Genomic DNA, 20,132 nt, shown 5'->3' on the forward strand with positions numbered 1-20,132 from the left:
TGCATCGCAAACTGTAACACTCTACACAAGTATCTGGGCAAGTTATTGCTAATACTGCTTCAGACACTGAGACTTCAAATGATCATTCACCTCAGTTCCCTGTTGTCAGCTCGGCCTGAGTGTGTCCTGAGCTCCCTCTCCACGTGGCGCATGAAGAAAAGGGCTCCCTCCATTGTCAGGAGCATCTGCGTAAGTCCTGGTATGAGCAGAGGAGGTGGTCCTATGTCCCTATCTGTGCTCTTTGGGGAGTAAACGTGCAGTATCTCTTTCAACCCAATCGCTAATTATTTCTTGTTCCCTTCTTATTTTTGTGGCTTATCAAGCGCCTCCAAATTTGCTCCTTAAATGTTGAGTTCGAAACATTTCCCAATATGGTCTTTGGTTATATTTTTATAAATAAATTTATAAGCATTTCTCCAAAAGAGCACATTTCATTTTTTTGAGTTGATAAACATACTGTCAGGCTGCCTTATTAAGATTTTTTTGTTTGTTTGTTTGTTTGTTCTTAAAATAATTCCTAAGTGCATTGTCAGGCCCCACACCGGCGCACCAGCGGCTGCCCGCTGTGGATTTAGCGCCTCGGCCCACTCCCAGCTAAGCTGGTACAAGGCAACAGCCATGTTATCCTTCGAATCTCCAGTTAATAATCCCCGCTGAGCTGACCTGCAGACCTGCACGTTCACCTGATCTCCTGTGAACTGTGATGCTCAGTTGTGAAGCAGCTGACAAGAGTTAGAGATGCTGGCCACGGCTAAACACACAAAATGCAGCTCCACGACAACTCTTCTTTGACACAAACTGGCCCAAAAAAGGGAGTCAAAAGGTTAACATAAGCTTCTGCAAGGGCCGGATAAACAGCTTCTGTATAAGAAGCAACTTCTTTAGGAAACACCTTTCCTTAAACAGGTACTTCTCCTAAAAAGTTTCTTCCTATCTAAAGACCTATAGCTACTATACCTGGTTTCCAGACACCTCTGGAATCTCCATCAAGGCAAATACTAAGTGCCCCTTGCAGAAATTATTTGTAGCCAAAAATGGTGAAATAACCCACATTTACTCACACACAATAATGCTAGACTTACACCCTGAGCCCCATGGTTTCAGGAGTCTGTGCATTCATTCCTGAATTGCACGCAAAACTCTGTTCATTGCATTGTTCTGGGCAAGTCCACAGCTTACAGATTCACACCAGTCTAGGAGCTAACATGAGTTAAGAGCCGCTGTTCCACTCTACAGGAGGACCACGGCAAGCGGGCCCGCCAGCGTAGCCGACTTCAGCCCACTGACTTTGATTACCCACCTTGTTCCCGACTGCTCCTAAAAACAAATGTGCAAGTGCGGCTCGCCAATTTTTGGTTTGTGCTACTCACCACATCAACACGTGCTCCAGGGAAGAGGAGAAGATGTGTGTCATCTTTTAGTCTCCCCACTCATCTTTCCCCACACTCCTTGGCTGGGCTTATCTGAAATTAGGACAAATACGCCACCCACTAACCCACAATCCAGTATTTTCTCAGAAACAGGAGACCGGGTGAGACGAATAAAAATAAAGCATTTCTACTTCCAAGGGACAGAGTAAAAGGAGAAAGAGAACTCCTTTTAGGCTGCTATTCTCTAAGATGTACTGTTAGAACCACATGAAAGAGAAACAATTCAGACCCTCACCTCCATAACAGTTTTTCTCGTCTTCTTCCAGATGTGTCTTATGAAATGAAAAAAACTCAGACCCACTGTTCTCATTTGGTCTTCTTTCCATGTAGCATAGGTCATTTTCTGTGAGAGTACTGCTTTTCTTTACAACTACCATAAGACATAGATTCCAAATACTTGCCATTATTATTTGCAAAAAATTAGTCCCAAATACTTACTTATGGGCATGGGGGAGGGGGAATGCCATATACAAGGGCTGTCTGAGAAAAGTCCAACCATGGTTAATATAATGAGAACAGTTTGCATGACATCGATGTAACCTGGCTGCCAAGGAGAGAGGACTGGAACGTGCATGCGTGAACAACGATGACTTCACTTACTAGTCAGTAAACGCCTTTGAGTGAGCATGTGTACTGTGTGGCTGTCACATTCAAAATGACTGAGCAATAAAGCAATGAATCTGCATCAAATTTTGCGCTAAGCTTGAACGTTCCTCCACAGAAACTATTCAGGTGACTCAGGAGGCCGCAGCTGTGGGCGACTGGTGAGTGGCAGCTTCATCACGACAACACACCATCTCATGCATCGTGTCTCATGCAGAGGTTTTTTGTCAAAACATCAAATCACCCAGGTGACTCAGTCCCCCTACAGCCCAGGTTTGGCATCCTGCGACTTCTGGCTTTCCCCAAAACTAACATCACTTTTGAAAGGGAAGATATTTCAGCCCGTCAACAAGATTCAGAAAAATACGACAGGGCAGCTGAAAGCAACTGGGAGAACTGTGTGAGGCCCCAAGGTGCCTACTTTGAAGGGGACTGAGGAGTCATTGTCCTATGTACAATGTTTCTTGTATCTTGTACCTTCTTCAATAAATGTCTCTATTTTTCATATTACATGGCTGGGTACCTTCTGGACAGACCTCATATATAATGTAATTTTTAGTTTATGTTTGTAGTTTCCAAGTTGTATTTCTCTGTATGTGTTATAAGTGGAAAACATAATTCTTATGTCTTACAAAATTCAGAAAGCTTAACATGGTACAATGCCCAAGAGATTCATGGAAAGAGACCAATCATCTACAACTTAACTGATTACCTGGACAACATTCCTTAACATTCCCAATGACCGATGGATTTATAGCCTCTATTAATGTACCCTCTCCAGGATCCTCAACAACATCGCACATTAAATAATCTCTTCATTTAGAGGCTCTCTCGCCTGCCAATGCTTCCCAAAGCACTAGATGTGTTCCACATAAGTATCCTGGTTCCTGTGAATTTCAGCTTGCAACTTGAAGGCCAATTGCAGAGATTAGCTTATGCCTGGAAAGCATGATAAATATTAGTTTGAAAATGATACTCATTGAAGCTGACATTTGCTCTGGAAGTGCTCACTCACAGCCTTGATGTTGCAGATAAAGTTGTGAAAGACTGAGTAGAAGGCATACTTGCCAAGCAGGCCCAGCAGGTGCTCAGAAAAATCTTAAGCACATGCAATATGAATAATAATGAAAATGCCTGGTCTTTCTATCACAAGAAATTTATTTTAGACTTGGAAAGGAGAGCAAGGCAAGAGGGTAGCCTTTCATCTCACCCATAAGTTATTTCAGGTTCAAAGTTGGAATCAGGTGTAAAATACATATGGGGAAAGCTATCAATTGCTAAGGATAAAGGAAAAAAAAAAAGACTCATAAATACCATGAAAATAACACCTGGAAGATGAGAAAAAAACTTCAAACTTAAAATGTAAGTAGGTCCGTTCATTGCTAGCTGTTGATGACCTCAGCAAGAAAAATCTGGAAAAACATGATCTATTAATAAACACAGCCTAGTAACTCAAACCCTCATGTTGCTTACTAAATGTTACTTTTTGTATATCAACATAAATAAAGATGAAATTACTATCCTTATCAGTGGAACACAGAACTGGTGCTCCATCAGTGACTGAGTCTGCTGAGCTGCTGTTACACTCCCATTTCTTATAAGCCATGACATGAATGTTAGACAACTGGGCAAATTTGGAAAGTTTCCTTCAGTCAAGTTCCACTAACCTATCTGCAATTCAACACTGAAGCTGGTCACCATCAGTACCAGGTTTCCATCACCGGAGCTACCGCAAACACAGTGGCTTACTCACGACACTGACAGCGTTGCTTACCCTTCCCCACACCTCAGGGGCGAAGGAGACTGTCTCAAGCTAAGTGAAAAACAAAGGTTGGCTGAACCAAGCCTGCCATTTCCCAGACCACTCCTCTTTAGGCATGCCTATGGGAACACAATATAGTCTTATTTTTATCTATTATTTTAAGTTCATATAAATTTACTTATCCTGCTAAACACTCTCAAAGTACTAGGCACTGTGCTAGATACTAACAAACCATGTCAAATTCTCACAAGCAGTGCTGAGTACCTAAACATCACAATTAAGCTGCATTATCCAGGTGTACTGAGCACTGAAACACATCGGAAGTGGCTTGTCCAAGGCCACACAGTGAAGTGACGGGCAGAGAGGTAGGACCAAACCCAGGCCTGCCCGGTTCTGAAGCGCATGTTTTTTCCACTATAACACACAGAACAGCCAAAGCAGCTTAGAATATTAGATGTGCAAGGAACCCTATGTAACATCTGCCTTTTGTTAAACATCTAAAATGCACCACATGTTCTAAATACCTTACCTCATCTTACCACGATCGAGAAGTGATAGTTCAGGATGAAGAAATATGATCAGAGAAGTGATCTGTCCAAGCGCAGACCTGGACAACGCCTAACGTGAGATTTAAACTGAGGTTTATTTAACTCTGAGTTGGTGCTCTTTTGGCCAAGACCTCGAAGAAATCTCAATGATCCTGGGGTACTCAACAACTCAACGGCATGCCATTTTTAGAGGAATGCAATGGGCTGTGTGCATGGCTGAAAGAAACTCACGGTGCCACTAGACGCACAGAACTGCAGAAATGGAAAAAATTAGACATCCTCACCCACGTTCATGGATAGGAACAATTAAAATGTCCATACTACCCCAAGTTATCTATAACTCAACACAACTGCTATCAAGATACAATGATGTATTTCACAGAACTGGACCAAATACTCCAAAAATATATGTGGAACCACAACAGACCCCAAACAGCCACAGCAGTCTTGAGAAAGAACAAGGTTGGAGGAATCACGCTACCTAATGTCAAACTATACTGTTGTACAAGGCCAAAGTAACCAAAAGAGCATGGCAAAAAAACAGACATATAGATCAATGAAACAGAATAGAGTCCACAAATAAATCTACACCTTATGGTCAATAAATATTTGAAAAAGGAGGCAAGAACATGTAATAAGGTAAAGATAGTCTATTCAATAAATGGTGTTGGGAAAAATAGACAGGTATGTGCCAAAAAGTGAAATGAGACCACCTTCCTACACCATACACAAAAATAAACTCAAAATGAGTAAAGACTTAAATGTTATTCAAAACCGTAAAAATCCTAGAAGAAAACAAAGGCAGTAAAATCTCAGACATTTCTCACAGCAATGTTTTTGCCAATATGTCTTCAAGGGCAAGAGAAACAAAGAGAAAAATAAACACATGGGACTATATCAAACTAAAAAGCTTCTGCACAGCAAAGGAAACTATCAACAAAATGAAAATGGAATCCACTGTATGGGACAACATATTAACCAATGATACATCTGATAAGGGGTTAATCTGCAAAATATATAAAGCACTTATACAACTCAACAGCAGGAAGATAATCCAATTAAAAAATGAGCAAAAGACCTGAATGGACACTTCACCAAAGAGGACATACAGATGACCAATAAATACATGAAAAAATGCTCTATATCCCTGATCATCAGAGAAATGCAAATTAAAACTACAATGAGATATTAACTCACACTTGTCAGAATGGCTATCATCAATAAATCAACAAAAGTGCTGGCAAGGATGTGGAGAAATGGAAACTCTCGTGCACTGTTGGTGGGAATACAGCCACTGTGGAAAACAGTACAACATTTTCTCAAAATATTAAAAATGGAACTGCCTTTTGAATCAGCAATCCCACTTCTGGGTATATACCCCAAAAATCCAGAAAACACCAATTTGAAAGACTATATGCACCCCTATGTTCACAGCAGCATGGTTTGCAATAGCCAAGATCTGGAAACAGCCCAAGTGCCCATCAGTAGATGAGCAGACAAAAAAACACTGTGGAACATTTACACAATGGAATACTACACCGCCATAAAAAAGTAGTAAATCTTACCTTTTGCGATAGCATGGATGGACCTGGAGATTATTATGCTAAGTGAAATAAGCCAGTCAGAGAAAGACAAATACCACATGATCGCACTTAGATGTGGACTCTAAAGAAAAAAATAAACTAACAAAACAGAAATATACTCACAGGTAAAGGACAAACTGACAACTGTCAGAGGGAAGGATTTAGGAGGGCTGGGTGAAAAAGATGAAGCGATAAAGAAAGGAGGGAAGGAAGGGAGGGAAGGGGAGGGGAAGGGAGAGAAGGAAAAAAGGAAAAGAGAAAAGAATCTCATAGAAAGAAAACAGTATGGTGATTACTAGAGAGAATAGGGCGGGGGTGGGAGGAAGGATAAATGATGATGGAAGACTTGACTTGGGCTGGTGAACAAACAATACAATGTCCTGATGACATACTACAGAACTGCACCCCTGCAACCTATATAATTTTATCATCCAATGTCACCCCCAATAGAGTCAATAAAAATTTTTTTTAATTTAAAAATAAAAATTAGAGAGCTTAGTGATGTACTCAAGCCCCACCACTTTGCAGATGAGAAAACTGAAGCCCAGAGAGATCACAAGTCATCCTTCGAAAAAGGATTTACAGCAACACGGAGAACACGGCAAGGGCATCCCAGCTGAAGGGCAGACACTAAGGGAAAGTGAAGCAGAGAGGTCAAAACGAGCGTAGTGAGTGCCTGAACTTTAACAATACAGGTAACACGTACTCTATAGTAAAGAAAAAAAATAAAGGACGCTTCTATTAAGGTAGGTTGCCAAAGGTATGCTTCTTTTGTTGAAAAAAAGAAGTGTTTTTTTAAAAAGTGTTTAGCCAATGTTCCCATTTTCATCTATTCCTATGATCATACTTATCCTATTTAACCTTCTCTAAAATTTGATATGAATCTCTGTGCTATGGCCAGATTGTTTTAATTTTGCTTGCTGTCCTTGCTGTGTCTGTACTTGAGTACAGGAACTTAGATTTATACACTTTTCTAGCCAATGTTTTCTCACCCAAAACTTAATTTGCTTTTCTTTAACTTTTATTTCTTTTTCACCCTCTAGTTTGAAACACTCACAGCCTAAAGGCAAAATTAAACAAATCTCTGCAGAAAACTCAGAGTTTGCAGTAATTTTTATTTTACTCCAAAGAGTACCAACTAAACCACAACAAGGCAAAGAAAGCAGCCTCCAATATTAAAAATGTGGTGATAGCATTAATTAATATGATTTAAGGAAATGCCGGTCACAGATCAAAAATTGAGTTCAACAGTCTGAGTTTCTGTAAAGAAAACTTTAATAAATTCTTCTCAAGGTAACAGTTTCAGAGCAAAAGGTTTTAAAACACTTTAAATAGTTAAGAAGTTTTATTTCCTGGAACATGCTAAAAATAATTTACACACATACATTTCTTACATTGGTCGTGTAGTAACATTGGAAGAAAAATAAAAACTATTATAAAACTTTCTGAAGTCAAAGTGCTTTATTTACTAGGCTCAGGCATACTTCCAAAAATGAGAGGTTCCAAAAGCAGGTGCAGCGGAGAAGTTAATGAAGTTAGGACTGGGATACTGACACCCTAGAGAAAAATCAAGTTTTCCGTCTCTGTACCAAGCACATGCAGGGGGCGTTTAAAAATTCTCTACAATGCCTCAGCTGAAACTGACTGCATTACTTCTGGTGATCTGAAAAACTGCAATCCTATCTCAAGCCCTGTCTGACTGGCAGGCACCAGTCCTACAGCAACTGGGCCTAGTCCAGAACCTGGGAGCAGCAGGCCACAGAGGAGGTGCCTGGGAAAGATGATATGTCAAGTGAAAATAAAGGAGGGAGAAGCTAGAAGTCACCTGAGGCCAGAAAAGTGGAATGGGTATTTGGGGAGCGTGGTGGGGGAACGGGTGGTATACTAAATGACGAAGAACAGGTAAAGGGTTCCTTAGAGTGCAAGTTCACCCCAAAAGAGGTGATGTGGATAGTGCAAAAGCAGGGTTTGGGTCCTGAACCCAGGAGGTGTAAGACAAGCCCCATTTCAGAGATGGGTACAGTGAGACAGGAGTTACAAATCAAGTACCGTAACTAGTGAGAAATACAATCAACACTAGACTGTGCCCCCCTGAACCAGCCTGGCGTCCCATACGTGCCCAGCAATGCTCAGCACTTGGCACACAAGCAGGAAACAGCTCTGAATGAATGTCCCAAGTCTTGAAACTTCAAGCTTCTTTGCAGAAAACTCGGCTTCAGGCCGGACAACACTGGGATCCGGGATGGGGGAAAGCAGGCCGAGCGGGTCCGGGGAAGGTCGGAGGTTTGGGGTCCAAGTCCGAGTACTGGCCCTCTGCCCACCCACTGTCACTCACCCGGATGCCCTTCACCACGGTTATGTTCTCGTTCTCGTCCGCCTCGAAGGTGACCCGGCGGGTGCTGGAGGTCCCGCCCATGGTTTCTTCTCTCCCCGCAGAGTCCTAGCGTGGACCCAGGAGCACTTGAGGCCCCACGCGCACAGACGCGCGTGGACGTGCCCGGACGCGTGCCTCGCAGAGCGGGAGCAAGGCCACGACCCCAAAAGGCAAGGAGAACGCGCCGGTCCTTGGTTCCCACCTCCTCCGGTCACGCTCCAGAACAAAATGCCTCCGGTTGGTGGGAGATACGAATGGCCCGCCTCCGCTCAGCAGGAGCACCTGGATTGGTTGTCCAGCACCCGGATGCTATGGCAACAGGTGGTGTTTGACAAGGTTTCCGGAGCCCCTGGGTATAGTGGGAATTGTAGTCTCGATCTGGCGCCAAGGGTGAGAGAACACACTCGCCTTAATCAAGACAACGCGAGCGGAGCATGGCATTCTGGGAGTTGTAGTCTTCCCTGCCCGAAAGGTTTCCAAAGGGGCAATTTTCCAGGAAGTTCATTCATCTAACAAAATGTGCTCTGAAAATAGTATTCTAGAAATTTAGGCTAATAGTTGAAAAATACAATCTCTCCGAAAGTAACTCGCATTTTAATTGAGAAATGTCCTCTCCAATTGGAGCCATTTCTAGGTTTCCATAAACCTTTCCCTGGGGCTAAATTTAGCATTTCTTCCTTTTAGACACAAACACCACGCCCCTCCCCGAAAAAAAATCCACTGTATTTGGGCTATGATTTTATCTCATGAACTATGTACTGATTTATTTCATTTTTGTAAAGTAAAATTTTAAGTATAGTGGTTTTCAAAAATGCAAGCAAGAATACAGGGAGGATAAACTATTTGCACCAAGTATGAGGAGCATGCTTTTGTGTCCTCTTCTGCTTCTGTTACATAAACTACTTAGGCCATAGTGCCGATAAGGCAGAGAAAAGTATGTGAACGTCAAAGAGTGCATACATTAGAGGAAGAGTTACAACTAGATTCCTCGGGAAGTAACCTGTGCGGTTACTTTTGGTCCCTGAATTTGCAGGGCCTGCCATGCCGGCTTCCCCTGAGCTTGTCAGGTTTAGTATGTGGCCCCTTTTTTGTCCACATTTCTCTGCTTTGCTTCTTGATAGCACTCTGTCTGTTTCCACTGGAATATAAATAAAATTCATTGTCCCATAGTGTCAACAACAATGCATAATTAAATTACAGCAATATTTTATGGTTGTGGGTAAATAGATTAAAGTGGAATAGAATTTGTCCAAAAGGAAAAAGAAGCAGGAGAACTATATGGCAACAGCAATTACCATTTAATCGCTGTTTACCAGGTGTTGTGCTTTACTAGAGTTGTGCTCCAGGTGTACCTTTAAATACATTAACCCTGAATTCCCCAAGAGCCTTCTGGGGAGGACTGCCTTAGCCTATGCGGTATCCTGTAAATGAAGCCCCTACCATTTCCCAAGGATCCAAGGCTGGTTGACCGCCCACCCTCCCTCACCAAACTGGGGAGCAAAATCGATGTAGTAGCTCTGCTCTCTCTGGGTTTATTTTACAATCATAATGCAGCCCAGGGCCCTGGCCAACGTGGCCCCTTTTTCACCCACGCTATCTTCAGTACTTTTCAACATTAAAGAGCAGCCGCAACACCACAGCATGGCATCTTCTTATTCCGTAGGTATCCGCAAAGATGCAATAACGTTTTTTAGTTCCAGTTATGTGCTGATTTATTACTCTAGGCATCTTTAGGGCAGAGACTATTTCTTTTTCATCTCTGTATGCCTGGTCAGTAGCAGAGTATTGAATTTATTGCATGTAATCATTTTGTTCTTTTCAACATACATATATCTAAATTATATTACGCTACTTTGCAGTTTTGAGACTACTTGTGATTTTGTACAGGTTCTCAAGTTGTACAACTTTTTTAAAAGAGTTTATTTATTTATTTTTAAATAAAGAGGGGAAAGGAGGGAGAAAGAAAGAGAGAGAAACATCAAAGTGAAAGAGGAACATCGATCAATTGCCTCTTAGAAGCGCCAGGACTGAACTCGCAACCCAGGCATGTGCCTGACCAGGAATCAAACCAGCAACCTTTCATTTTGTGAAACAACACTCAACCAACTGAGCCACACCTGTCAGGGCTGTACAATATGTTTTTACTTCCCTTCTACAGGAAAGGAAAACTGTAGAAGGAAAGTAAAAATCCCAGAAATCATTTCTTTTCTTTCTTTGGGACCTCCTCTTCACAAACAACACCTTCCACACTTATTACCCTGATATTGTACTACTTATTGGAGGTTCTACATAAAACAGACCCTCAGTAAATTCTAACCAAATAACCAATTGCAAGGAAAGAGTTCCTTGGGGAATACAGAGACAAAGGAACCACTAGTTTTCTTAAATGTATTTATTACCTTATAATATTCAATGTGTCCATTCAACCAAATACATATGATGAAAACTAATTATGAAAAGTAGTGTGTTAACTTTATTTTTTACAATAGAGATATGTAAGTGATCTTAGCTTAAAAATACCTTAAATATGCAATACAGTATTCTTAACTATAGTAGAACCTGAAAGATCTCAGCACAAGAAAGAGATCGAAACTATGTATGGAGACAGATGTTAGCTATAGTTATTTGGTAATCATTTCACAATATGTACAAATATGAACTCATGATGTGTACACCTGAAACTAATATGATGTTATGTGTCAATTATACCTCAATAAAAAATAAATAAAAATACCTAAGAATCCACAATCCATTACAATCAACAACTGACAAAGAAACATTCTGAATTAAAAAAAGATAGATCTTATTCTTGGGAAAATGCCTACAATAACAATATTGTTTTATTTATAGCAATTTCAAAGAAAATGTCTAACAATACCCAGAACCTGTGGTCTCGCTTTCTCTCTGACCACAGCTTCTTAGTAATCATCTAACCCAAAGGCAGCATTTACTAGCCAGACACATATGAGCTAGAAAACAAAGCTTCGCCCAAACAAAAATAATTGCTGACACTTGAGCCAATAAGATTATCTATGTCTTTTTTCTTCATCTATATAAACTTTAAAATTCAGAACATACAAAAAGATGTAAAGAAAAAAGCAATGATACTGACTTGGAAACATGAGGCATCATAGCAAACTAAAGATAGGTGGAAGCAGAAACTGTAAGAAGAATAAAAGACATCCACTGGAAAAGTAAAATTACCTGTAATTACAAATGATGTGATGCTATGAAAATAAAAATCCCAAGAAACCCACTAAAAAAACTGTCATAACTAATAAAAACATGTTATGCAAGGTTGCAGGATAAAAGATCAACATAGAAGAATTCATTATATTTCTGTTCACTAGCAATTAACATGCCAAAATGAAACTACAAAACAAATTTCATTTATAGTAGCATAAAACAATTCAAATGTCCATACGCTGATGACTATATAATAAAATTAGTGTATCCAGACAATGGACTATTACTCAGCAATAAAAAAAGAATAAAGTGCTGACATATGCTAGAATATGGATGAACTTCAAGAACATTATGCCAAAAAAAGAAGAAAAGAGGCAAGACACAGAAGACCACATATTGTATGATTCCATTTAAATGAAATGTTCAGAATCTATAGAAAGCGGAAGTATATCAGGCTCATCAAGGACAGGAAGAGGGTGAGATGGGAAGTAACTTCTAGTTGGTATAAGGTTTCTTTGGGGGGTGATAAAAATGTTCTAAAATTAGATTATGGTGATAATTGCATAACTCTGTAAATATACTAACACTCATTGGATTTGCACACTTAAAATAAATGATCTTTATGACATGTGAAGTACATATCGTTAAAGTTGTTGAGGAATATATGCTTAGCAAAACAAGACTGAAATTAATTTATCATTTAATAAAGTCCAAAACAGGGCACTTTACGGAGGAAAAAGAAAGAAAAGAAAATGTGGGAAGCTTCACGGTGCTGGAAAATAAGCCAACTGAAAGGGAGACTAAGATAAAAACAGACCTTCAAGAACTAGCATAGTCCTACATGTAACAGAGCACTGGAGTGAAGACTCACAGCTCCAGAAACTTCCAGAATTGCCTAAATTCACAAAGTTCTTCCAAATGCAATTTTTATAATGGCCATCTCTGTCAAGGCACCTTGTCTTCCTGAGATCATGTTCCATGTTTCCTAGGTCTTACAGCACAAGTAACTTTACTAAAGAGTCTCCCCAACCACATGAGGCCTTGCCAAAGATCTACAACAATGATACAACAAAAGAATTCCTTCAGTCTCCAGCCAAGAAACCAGCGCTCTAAATAAAAAGAATGAATATCAACGATTTACCATGACGTAAAGCAGAGAACTAAGCAGTAATTTGATTCTCCACAAATTTTAGCTTGGCCATCAAGCAATATTACCTTCAAACCCCTTCACCGTGAGTGATGCCTTACTTTCCCACCATGTTAAGCAATTGGCATTAACACTGCCAACCAACAAACGAACAAACAAATGCTTTTGCTATTAAAATTCCAATCATCTCCAAGCCAACCCCGCCCACCCCGCCCTGTGAAAAAAATCCACCCAGACTTCTCAATCCCTTTAACAAATAATTCCAGGAGTTTCGAGGTAGGAAGAAGGTTTTCACTACATACCCTGGTTTTTCAATCCCAGCTTTAAACAAAAGGCTGCAGAAGACAAAATCCAAGTGACTCCCCCTCTCCCACTTTTCTTCACACATCACTTGATTGTTCCTGCTATATTCGTTGAAAATGTAGGAACAGGTGTGTAGAAGGAGGGTTAAAAACGGAAAGGACATGACCGGGCATGATGAGGAACCAGCGAGGAGCGCCCTGATTCTGGTCCTCAGCTAGAAAAGCTAATCAATGTGTTACTCATCATAGCCCTCTCCCCAGCTCTTTTTGGTAGCATTTAAACTGCACAGTACAAAACTCATTTTATGGCCTCTGCTGAAATAGAATATAGAGATAATGATGATGTTACGTGAGCTAAAAATTGGAGGACATGCTATGACTATTATGTATGTACTTATAGAGACAATCACATCAGTCCTTGAAATCAGGATCATCCTAGAAAATCTAGGACATAGAGTTGCCATAGTTATAGCAAATGAGTTAAAATCACTGAAAAGTGCTTCTTACATAGTGCAATCAATATAAAGACATTCTGAAAATATGGACTGAGACTTATACAACAAGCTGTATCAGGACATCAGACTTAAAGCTTTCCCCACCAATTAAGAATCATGCAGCCCTGGCTGGTGCGGCTCAATGGACTGAGTGCTGGTTTGCGAACCAAAGGGTTGCCAGTTTGATTCCCAGTCATGGCACATGCTCGGGTTGCGAGCCAGGTCCCCAGGTGGGGGCACGCAAGAGGCAACCACACATCGATCATGTTCTCCCTCTTTTTCTCCCTCCCTTCCCCTCTCTCTAAAAATAAAGTCTTCAAAAAAAAATCATATGAAAACAATGAGACCCTAAAATTGTAGTTGTGTGTGTATGTGTGTACATGAGCAAACATGCTTATTTGAGATATTTTGAATACAAGAACTTGGAGCAGCACACTTGAAGATATTAAAAACCCCCAAAAGGCATGAAATGAGTTGGCAATGATTATGGGTCATTCATAAATACTATATAACAATGTCTCTCTGTGTCTTGGAAAGTAAACACAGTAATGGCACATAAATCGCATGTTCTCCCTTTAGCATCTCATCACTGTTCAGGTGAAACTGACCAGTGCACTGCCCATGCATCTAGTCACATCGTGAGGCAGAGCTCTGCCATGTCTCGAAACCTCTCCACCTGTCTTTGACTTCGCTTAACATTGTACCCTGTGCTACTGTTTTCTTGCTCACAACAAACTGTATATGCTGTGCCACATCGTGTCATAGGATGGGCTCCAGAGACCATTCTGCTTCACAGATATCACTTAACACCATGCAGCTGAAATAAGTTTTACACATGAGTTACAACTTGGCAGTGCACCAAGGTTTCTTGGTCCTCTGGCATTAAGATTATTCTAAAGTCTCAACAAATTTATAGCACATTTCTAAAAGGCCACTCTCTGCCATTTCCTGGACATTCTTCTGTTACATCTTTTTCCTCTTTTATGGTTTTTCCCTGACACCTAATTTCTTTTCTCCTCATCCTACATGCGTCAGAATACAGTGGCTGAAATATTGAGCCTTGGTATTGGCGGGGAAGGAGGGATGCCAGAGAGTGGGGAAAGTCTGTCCAGAGAGCGAGAGGCCAACCCAGCTTTGTTCCTGTCTCTTTGTCCCTGAAGCTCTGCTAGGGTCCCAGAAACCCTCATGCTGGATTTGGAGAGGGCACCTCCGATGACCAGAGCCCAAGTCAGGGAAGGCTCCTCGCCTCTCATCGCCGATCCTGCAACAGCCACCAACAGTCCATCTGCCATCTCTCCTTAATGGCTCCTCCACCTCTGGTTTGACGAATTCTCAAACCATTTTTACTCAAGAGCACAGAACATTTTCCTAACCTTTTAACAATATTCACCTATCATGAATCTTGAGCGATTTCTGAAATGCAGGCTGTTAGCCTCTTCACTTCCAAATAGCAAATGCTTGAAATGCATCAAGGTCACACGAGCACTTCTGCTGTGATGCTGGACAAGCAGAGCATTGCCTGTTGATTAATGCTAATCATGTAGACATGTCCCTAGGTGTGCATGCTATCTAGCTGCTGCTCACCCAAGTATGTTGTCCTGTTTGGCTTCACTTTTGCCCCAGCTCGGGCAGGCACCCAAGGAGGGCACTTTGTGGGCATCTCAACTCCACTGAAACTGTTTTACTGACATGTTCCAAAGCACATTCTGGAACAAGAGTCTAGACAGTGCAATGCTTTCCAGACGCATCGCAGGACTTTCAAGTGGAAGTGACCGTGACAATCATCCACTCTTCCTCTTTATCTCACAGGTGAAGGGGCAGACAACCAGACGGGCTGCGTCAGTTCCCAAGACCACACCACTTCGTTTCACCGGAGCCTTGGGAGGGTCCAGATCCCCCGGAATTCTTTCCAGAACTCTGCCTCTCCTTCATGCAGCTCTCTCACAAGAGACTGCCCTTGAGCTCTACATGCCAAAGCTCTGATGCCCAATATGAGATACTGCAGTAGCTGCTAGCACCTTGGTGAACGTGGTTATTAAGCAAAGATGGGGAGGGACGGTACACGGCTGTGAGGTGGCAATGCAGGCATCCGGCACAGAGGTGGCTCAGGCCCGCCAGCAGTCAAGGGAGACCGAGGGACTAGGAGAAGCTTCAACCATTTATTTGCTGATCGCATCCTAGCTAATGACCCAGCAATTCCACCCCTGTGAAGATACACAACAGAGATAAGTGCTTATGTCTACCAAAAGGCACACACAGGAATATTCATTGCCGCTTTATTTACAAGGGCCCCACATTTCCATCGTCTTTGGAATGGACTAATGAACTGTGGTTTTATTCACACCGTGGAATGCTAGGCTATAAAGAAAAAGAATAAACTATACTAGACAACATGGCTGAATATCACAGACATGATACCAAGCAAAAGAAGCCAAACACAGAGGAATACATATTGCATGCGGCCATTTCCACGGTGCTCAAGCATAGGCAAAACTAATCTGTGGGGGTACATGTCAAAGCACATGTGACATTCATGCGTGCAGTTGACTGGGAGAAGACACGAGGGAGTCTGCTGATAGACTGGAAATGTTGTATAGTGTGGTTATTACGTGGGCATATATATTTGTAAAAATTCACTGAGGTGGATGCTTAACCTTTGTGCACTTTCCTGCATGTAAGACAGAAGTAGTACTTCACTTAAAAAAATACATTTGAAGAAAGAGAAAATTTGTTTGATAGATCTTAGGGGATGAGTGAATTATTTACAGGAAAGCTGGGATCCAGAACATGCAATAATTAACAAGAATATTATGAATCTATTATAACCATTCATCTATGCAGCTGACAAAATCGAACGGTGGAAAAAGAGGAACAGCAGAACAGATATGCCCGAGGCAGCCCCAAACTGAGGAACGGAAAGCAGCGATGGGCTCAAAACAAGCTCCCACTGCCATGTAAGAGTTGTCCCACATTCCGTGACATCCAGGTCTGCATTCAGTAACGCCACCTGCGTAGATTGAAATTGACCGTGGTGAGAATAGTTCTACCACAATAGAACAAACGAGCGTTTACACATCAGAGCTCTTTTACTTTTTTCTCAAGATGATTGCTAGACAGCAGGTTGGTGAATGGGATTTAAGGGCAGTCCACATGGGTTGGTGTACTGCATCTAAATGAAATGTCTCTTACTCAGTCTCCAGGCTATTATGTAGTTGGTCAGGATCGGATCCCAGTCAATCTCTCGCTCTGCTCAAGAATCTTCATAAAAACATTTGTTAGTAGTGTTTTATTTGAAAATTAGGAAAAATAATCCCTAAATGCCCAAGCGGGATTCCTTCTCCCGCTTATGAACCATTGTTTGTTTAAATAAAAAAATAATTTACCCTATTACTCAGTCGATGTATTTAAATCACCTAGCATGGATAACATCTGGCATGCTATGGGATTCAATAAATGGCGATTCTGTGTTTTTGTGGTAGGGTTCATTTTATTCTGCTTGATTAGAAATATCTTATTAATTATATTTCCAAGCCCTTGATATAATATATTCTTTGTGTATGTTTTAGGTATTTAAATTACTTAGATCAATCTTATTTTTAAATTCTTCATTTAGAATTTCAATTGTAAACAGTTATTTTTCATCTTGAGTAACTTTTAGTTATTAAATATAACGTGTGTCCATTGTAATAAATGTAGATAAACAAAAGATTGAAAATTAAATCACTCGGCACTTCTGAGTGGGATCAAAGTGCGGCGGCCGGTCAGATGCTGGGAGGTGGGATGGCAGCCACGGCCAAAGTGGCCTCACGGTCTTTCTGATCCTGACGTGCCTGTTCTGGAGCATTATCGGCCTCCGGGTCTCCTGGCTCATTCCTAAGAGTCCCAGCTGGTGTGTTATCCTCATTATGTTGGTGACCCGTTCAGTTTGTTGCTATCTCTTTTGGCTGATTGCTGTTCTGGCGCAACTCAACCTTCTCTTTGGACCACAGTTGAAAAATGAAACCATCTGGTATCTCAAGCACTGCTGGCCTTAAAGAAGAAGACCCACCGAGGTCATGAAGAGAATTCCTCTAGGTGCAAAGCCACCTCCAGAGCCAGACCACCTTCCTTGACTCGCCTGCCTGGGCCATCAGCTGTCTTAAACATTCACGCCACAGTTGAATATCTCATTCTATGATGCAGTATTTTTTTTCTTGTACCTCTTCTACAGTTTGATGGACTTTGTACCTTCTTAATCTGAATGGTGCTGACAACATAAAACATGTATGCACTCTTCTGAGATAGAAGCTGCTGTTCTTCTGAGAAACACATGCTCTCTCCTTGGAAACTGTCGATTTGAAGATGGCTCCTGCCTGCTCAGGACATGGGAATCAGTGAAGTGTTTAAAAACTGTCAGGAGACAATAAGGCTCCAGCGTGGCAGCCAAAGGAGAGCACGTTCAGGAGGCGATCTGTCCCAACAGAATGACACCAAAGTATACTTTCAGGATGAATTTCTTACTTCTGCCATCTTTTGGACTAAATTATTTTCTTCCTCTCTATAGAAAGAAGAGAAAGTTAAAATCACTCATAAATACCCACTACCCATAAGTAACTAACATATTAAGAATACACACACATCTTTTTCTCCAAAACGAATGGGATCATAGAGTACACACTGTTCTTTAACCTGCTAGGGACTTGGCTAAATAAATTGCGACTCTCCTTTCCATGTCATTTTCTTTTACAACAATATTTCTAATGATGGTGTAGTATTCCTCCATATGTAATAAATTTTAATTTATTTATCAAATTTCCTAATCTTGGGCATTTAGGGATTATTTTTCCTAATTTTCAAATAAAACACTACTAACAAATGTTTTGATGAGGATTCTTGTAGGTCATTTGTTTTGTCTATTTGTGATTACCTTCCTAGGATAAAGTCCTACCAATTAAATTACTGGGCAAAAAAGTATTTATTTGAAAAGACAAACACTGTATGATTCCACTAATATGAGGTACATAATGTAGTCAAATCCACAGAGACAAAAAGTAGAACAGTGGTTATCAGGGACTGGGGTCAGGGGAACAGGGAGGTATTGTATAATGCAGGGATGTCCAACCTGCGGCCCAGGATGGCTATGAATGCAGCCCAACACAAAATCGTAAGTTAACTTAAAACATTATGAGAATTTGTTGTGATCGCGTGTCACAATGTATTTAATGAGTGGCCCAAGGCAACTCGTCTTCCAGTGTGGCCCAGAGACGCTGAGAGGTTGGACACCCCTGGTGCATATCAGGTTTGTTTTGCAAGATGAAACAGTTCTGGAGATAACGGCAGTTAATAATTGCACAGTAATATGAAGGTACTTGATTAAGACCACAGAACTGTACACTTAAGAACGGTTGTGATAATAAAGTTTATGTTATACGCATTTTTCCACAATTAAAAATTTTAAGAAAAAACAGGTAGGTTTATTTTCAAGCTTCTCATGTGTCTTGTCAAACCCTGAACGCTGAAAAAATTTACAGTTCTACCTATAGAATGTGCAATGGTTGTTTCTTGCATGCTTGACAATACTGAATATCATTTTTCAAACCATAGCGAACGATAAGTAAAATTCAGTAGCTCATAGTTTTAATTTGCGTTTATTTACTAGTTGTAAGGTCAGACGTTTTTGTATACGCTTATTATTATTTGGACTTTTCATGTGTGAATTCATGTTCTTTGTCTATTTTTCTATTGATATCCTCATCATTTCTAAAACATTGTTTTAATATCCTGATTGATGTGCCTCAGTTGGTTAGGCATTATCCTGCAAAGCAAAAGTTCTCCAGTTCAATTCCCTGTCAGGGCATATACCTGGGTTGTGGGTTTGGTCACCAGTAGGGGCTATACGAGAGACAACCAACTGACATTTCTCTCACTTTCTTTCTCCTTTTTCTAATAAGTAAATACATATTTTAAAAATAAATAAAGCAAAATATTATTTTAACTATTTTTAACATAATACTATTTATATCTAGGTGATTTTTAATTATAAATCTTCAAAAAAGTGTAATTATGATTTATAAAGCCTTTAAACAGTGTAATTAAAATTTTACTTTAACATTAATTGTTATTTTGTTTTATACTATTAGGATTTTTAACTTTAAATCATTTTATGTTTATATTTAATTGTTCTTTCAAGGATGTTCTCAAATTTTTATAATTGCTGTTATCTAATTTGAATCTTTTAATGTCTTCCAATCATTTTATCTTCTTATATAGTCTTTCTTTTTCATCCCCTCTTCCCTATTTCTCTTGAAAATAATCTTTTCTGCTCTCAATTATCTTTTTCATGATGGTAAGACTAATCAGTGGAGAAACGGGGCTGGCAATAGTTCTGGGTGGGAAGAGACCTTGCTGTTCCAGGGTGGTTTGAAGTCTTCTTCCCCTATCTGCCCTGAGGTTACTCTTGTAAAAGAAATAGACTCTTTTCCTTGCCTGTTTGGCCCCTCATCCCTCGAGGATGATGCTCCTGCCCACGGCATCAGCCCGCGCCCCAGCCCGCGCCTGTGGGAGCGCTGTCACCTCCGGTCACTGCCTCCGGACCTTTGGCAGAGAGCTATCAGTTAATATGGGGGTCCCTGACACACGCAGCCACCAGATTTGGGGCAGGCTGTGCCCCCATGTCCCACGAGGCAGGCAGGGAAGGTAAGCTGGAGATCACACCTAAGGAAGA

The 20,132-nt window shown here is 40.8% G+C and overlaps 2 protein-coding genes across 2 annotated transcripts in view; one reads left to right on the forward strand and one right to left on the reverse strand.

Annotated features, from left to right (window-relative positions):
* CHCHD3 (coiled-coil-helix-coiled-coil-helix domain containing 3) overlaps nt 1-8,519 on the reverse strand; it is a 271,951-nt gene extending 263,432 nt beyond the window's left edge. Inside the window, exon 1 of the mRNA XM_054564249.1 lies at nt 8,262-8,519. Coding sequence (XP_054420224.1) covers nt 8,262-8,342 — 81 coding nt within the window. The 5' untranslated portion in view covers nt 8,343-8,519. The remainder of the gene's footprint in view (nt 1-8,261) is intronic.
* Nucleotides 8,520-8,528: 9 nt separating this feature from the next.
* Nucleotides 8,529-17,463, forward strand: LOC129063243 (V-type proton ATPase subunit e 1-like). The gene is made up of 2 exons (XM_054564222.1): nt 8,529-8,690; nt 17,179-17,463. Exons 1-2 carry the CDS (start codon nt 8,529-8,531, stop codon nt 17,461-17,463), a joined length of 447 nt encoding a protein of 148 aa, XP_054420197.1.
* The last annotated feature ends 2,669 nt before the right edge of the window (nt 17,464-20,132 follow it).

The sequence above is a fragment of the Pteronotus mesoamericanus genome, unplaced genomic scaffold (genome assembly GCF_021234165.1).
Source record: "Pteronotus mesoamericanus isolate MK-2021 breed Mesoamerican mustached bat unplaced genomic scaffold, CSHL_Meso_final scaffold_85, whole genome shotgun sequence".
NCBI lineage: Eukaryota > Metazoa > Chordata > Mammalia > Chiroptera > Mormoopidae > Pteronotus > Pteronotus mesoamericanus.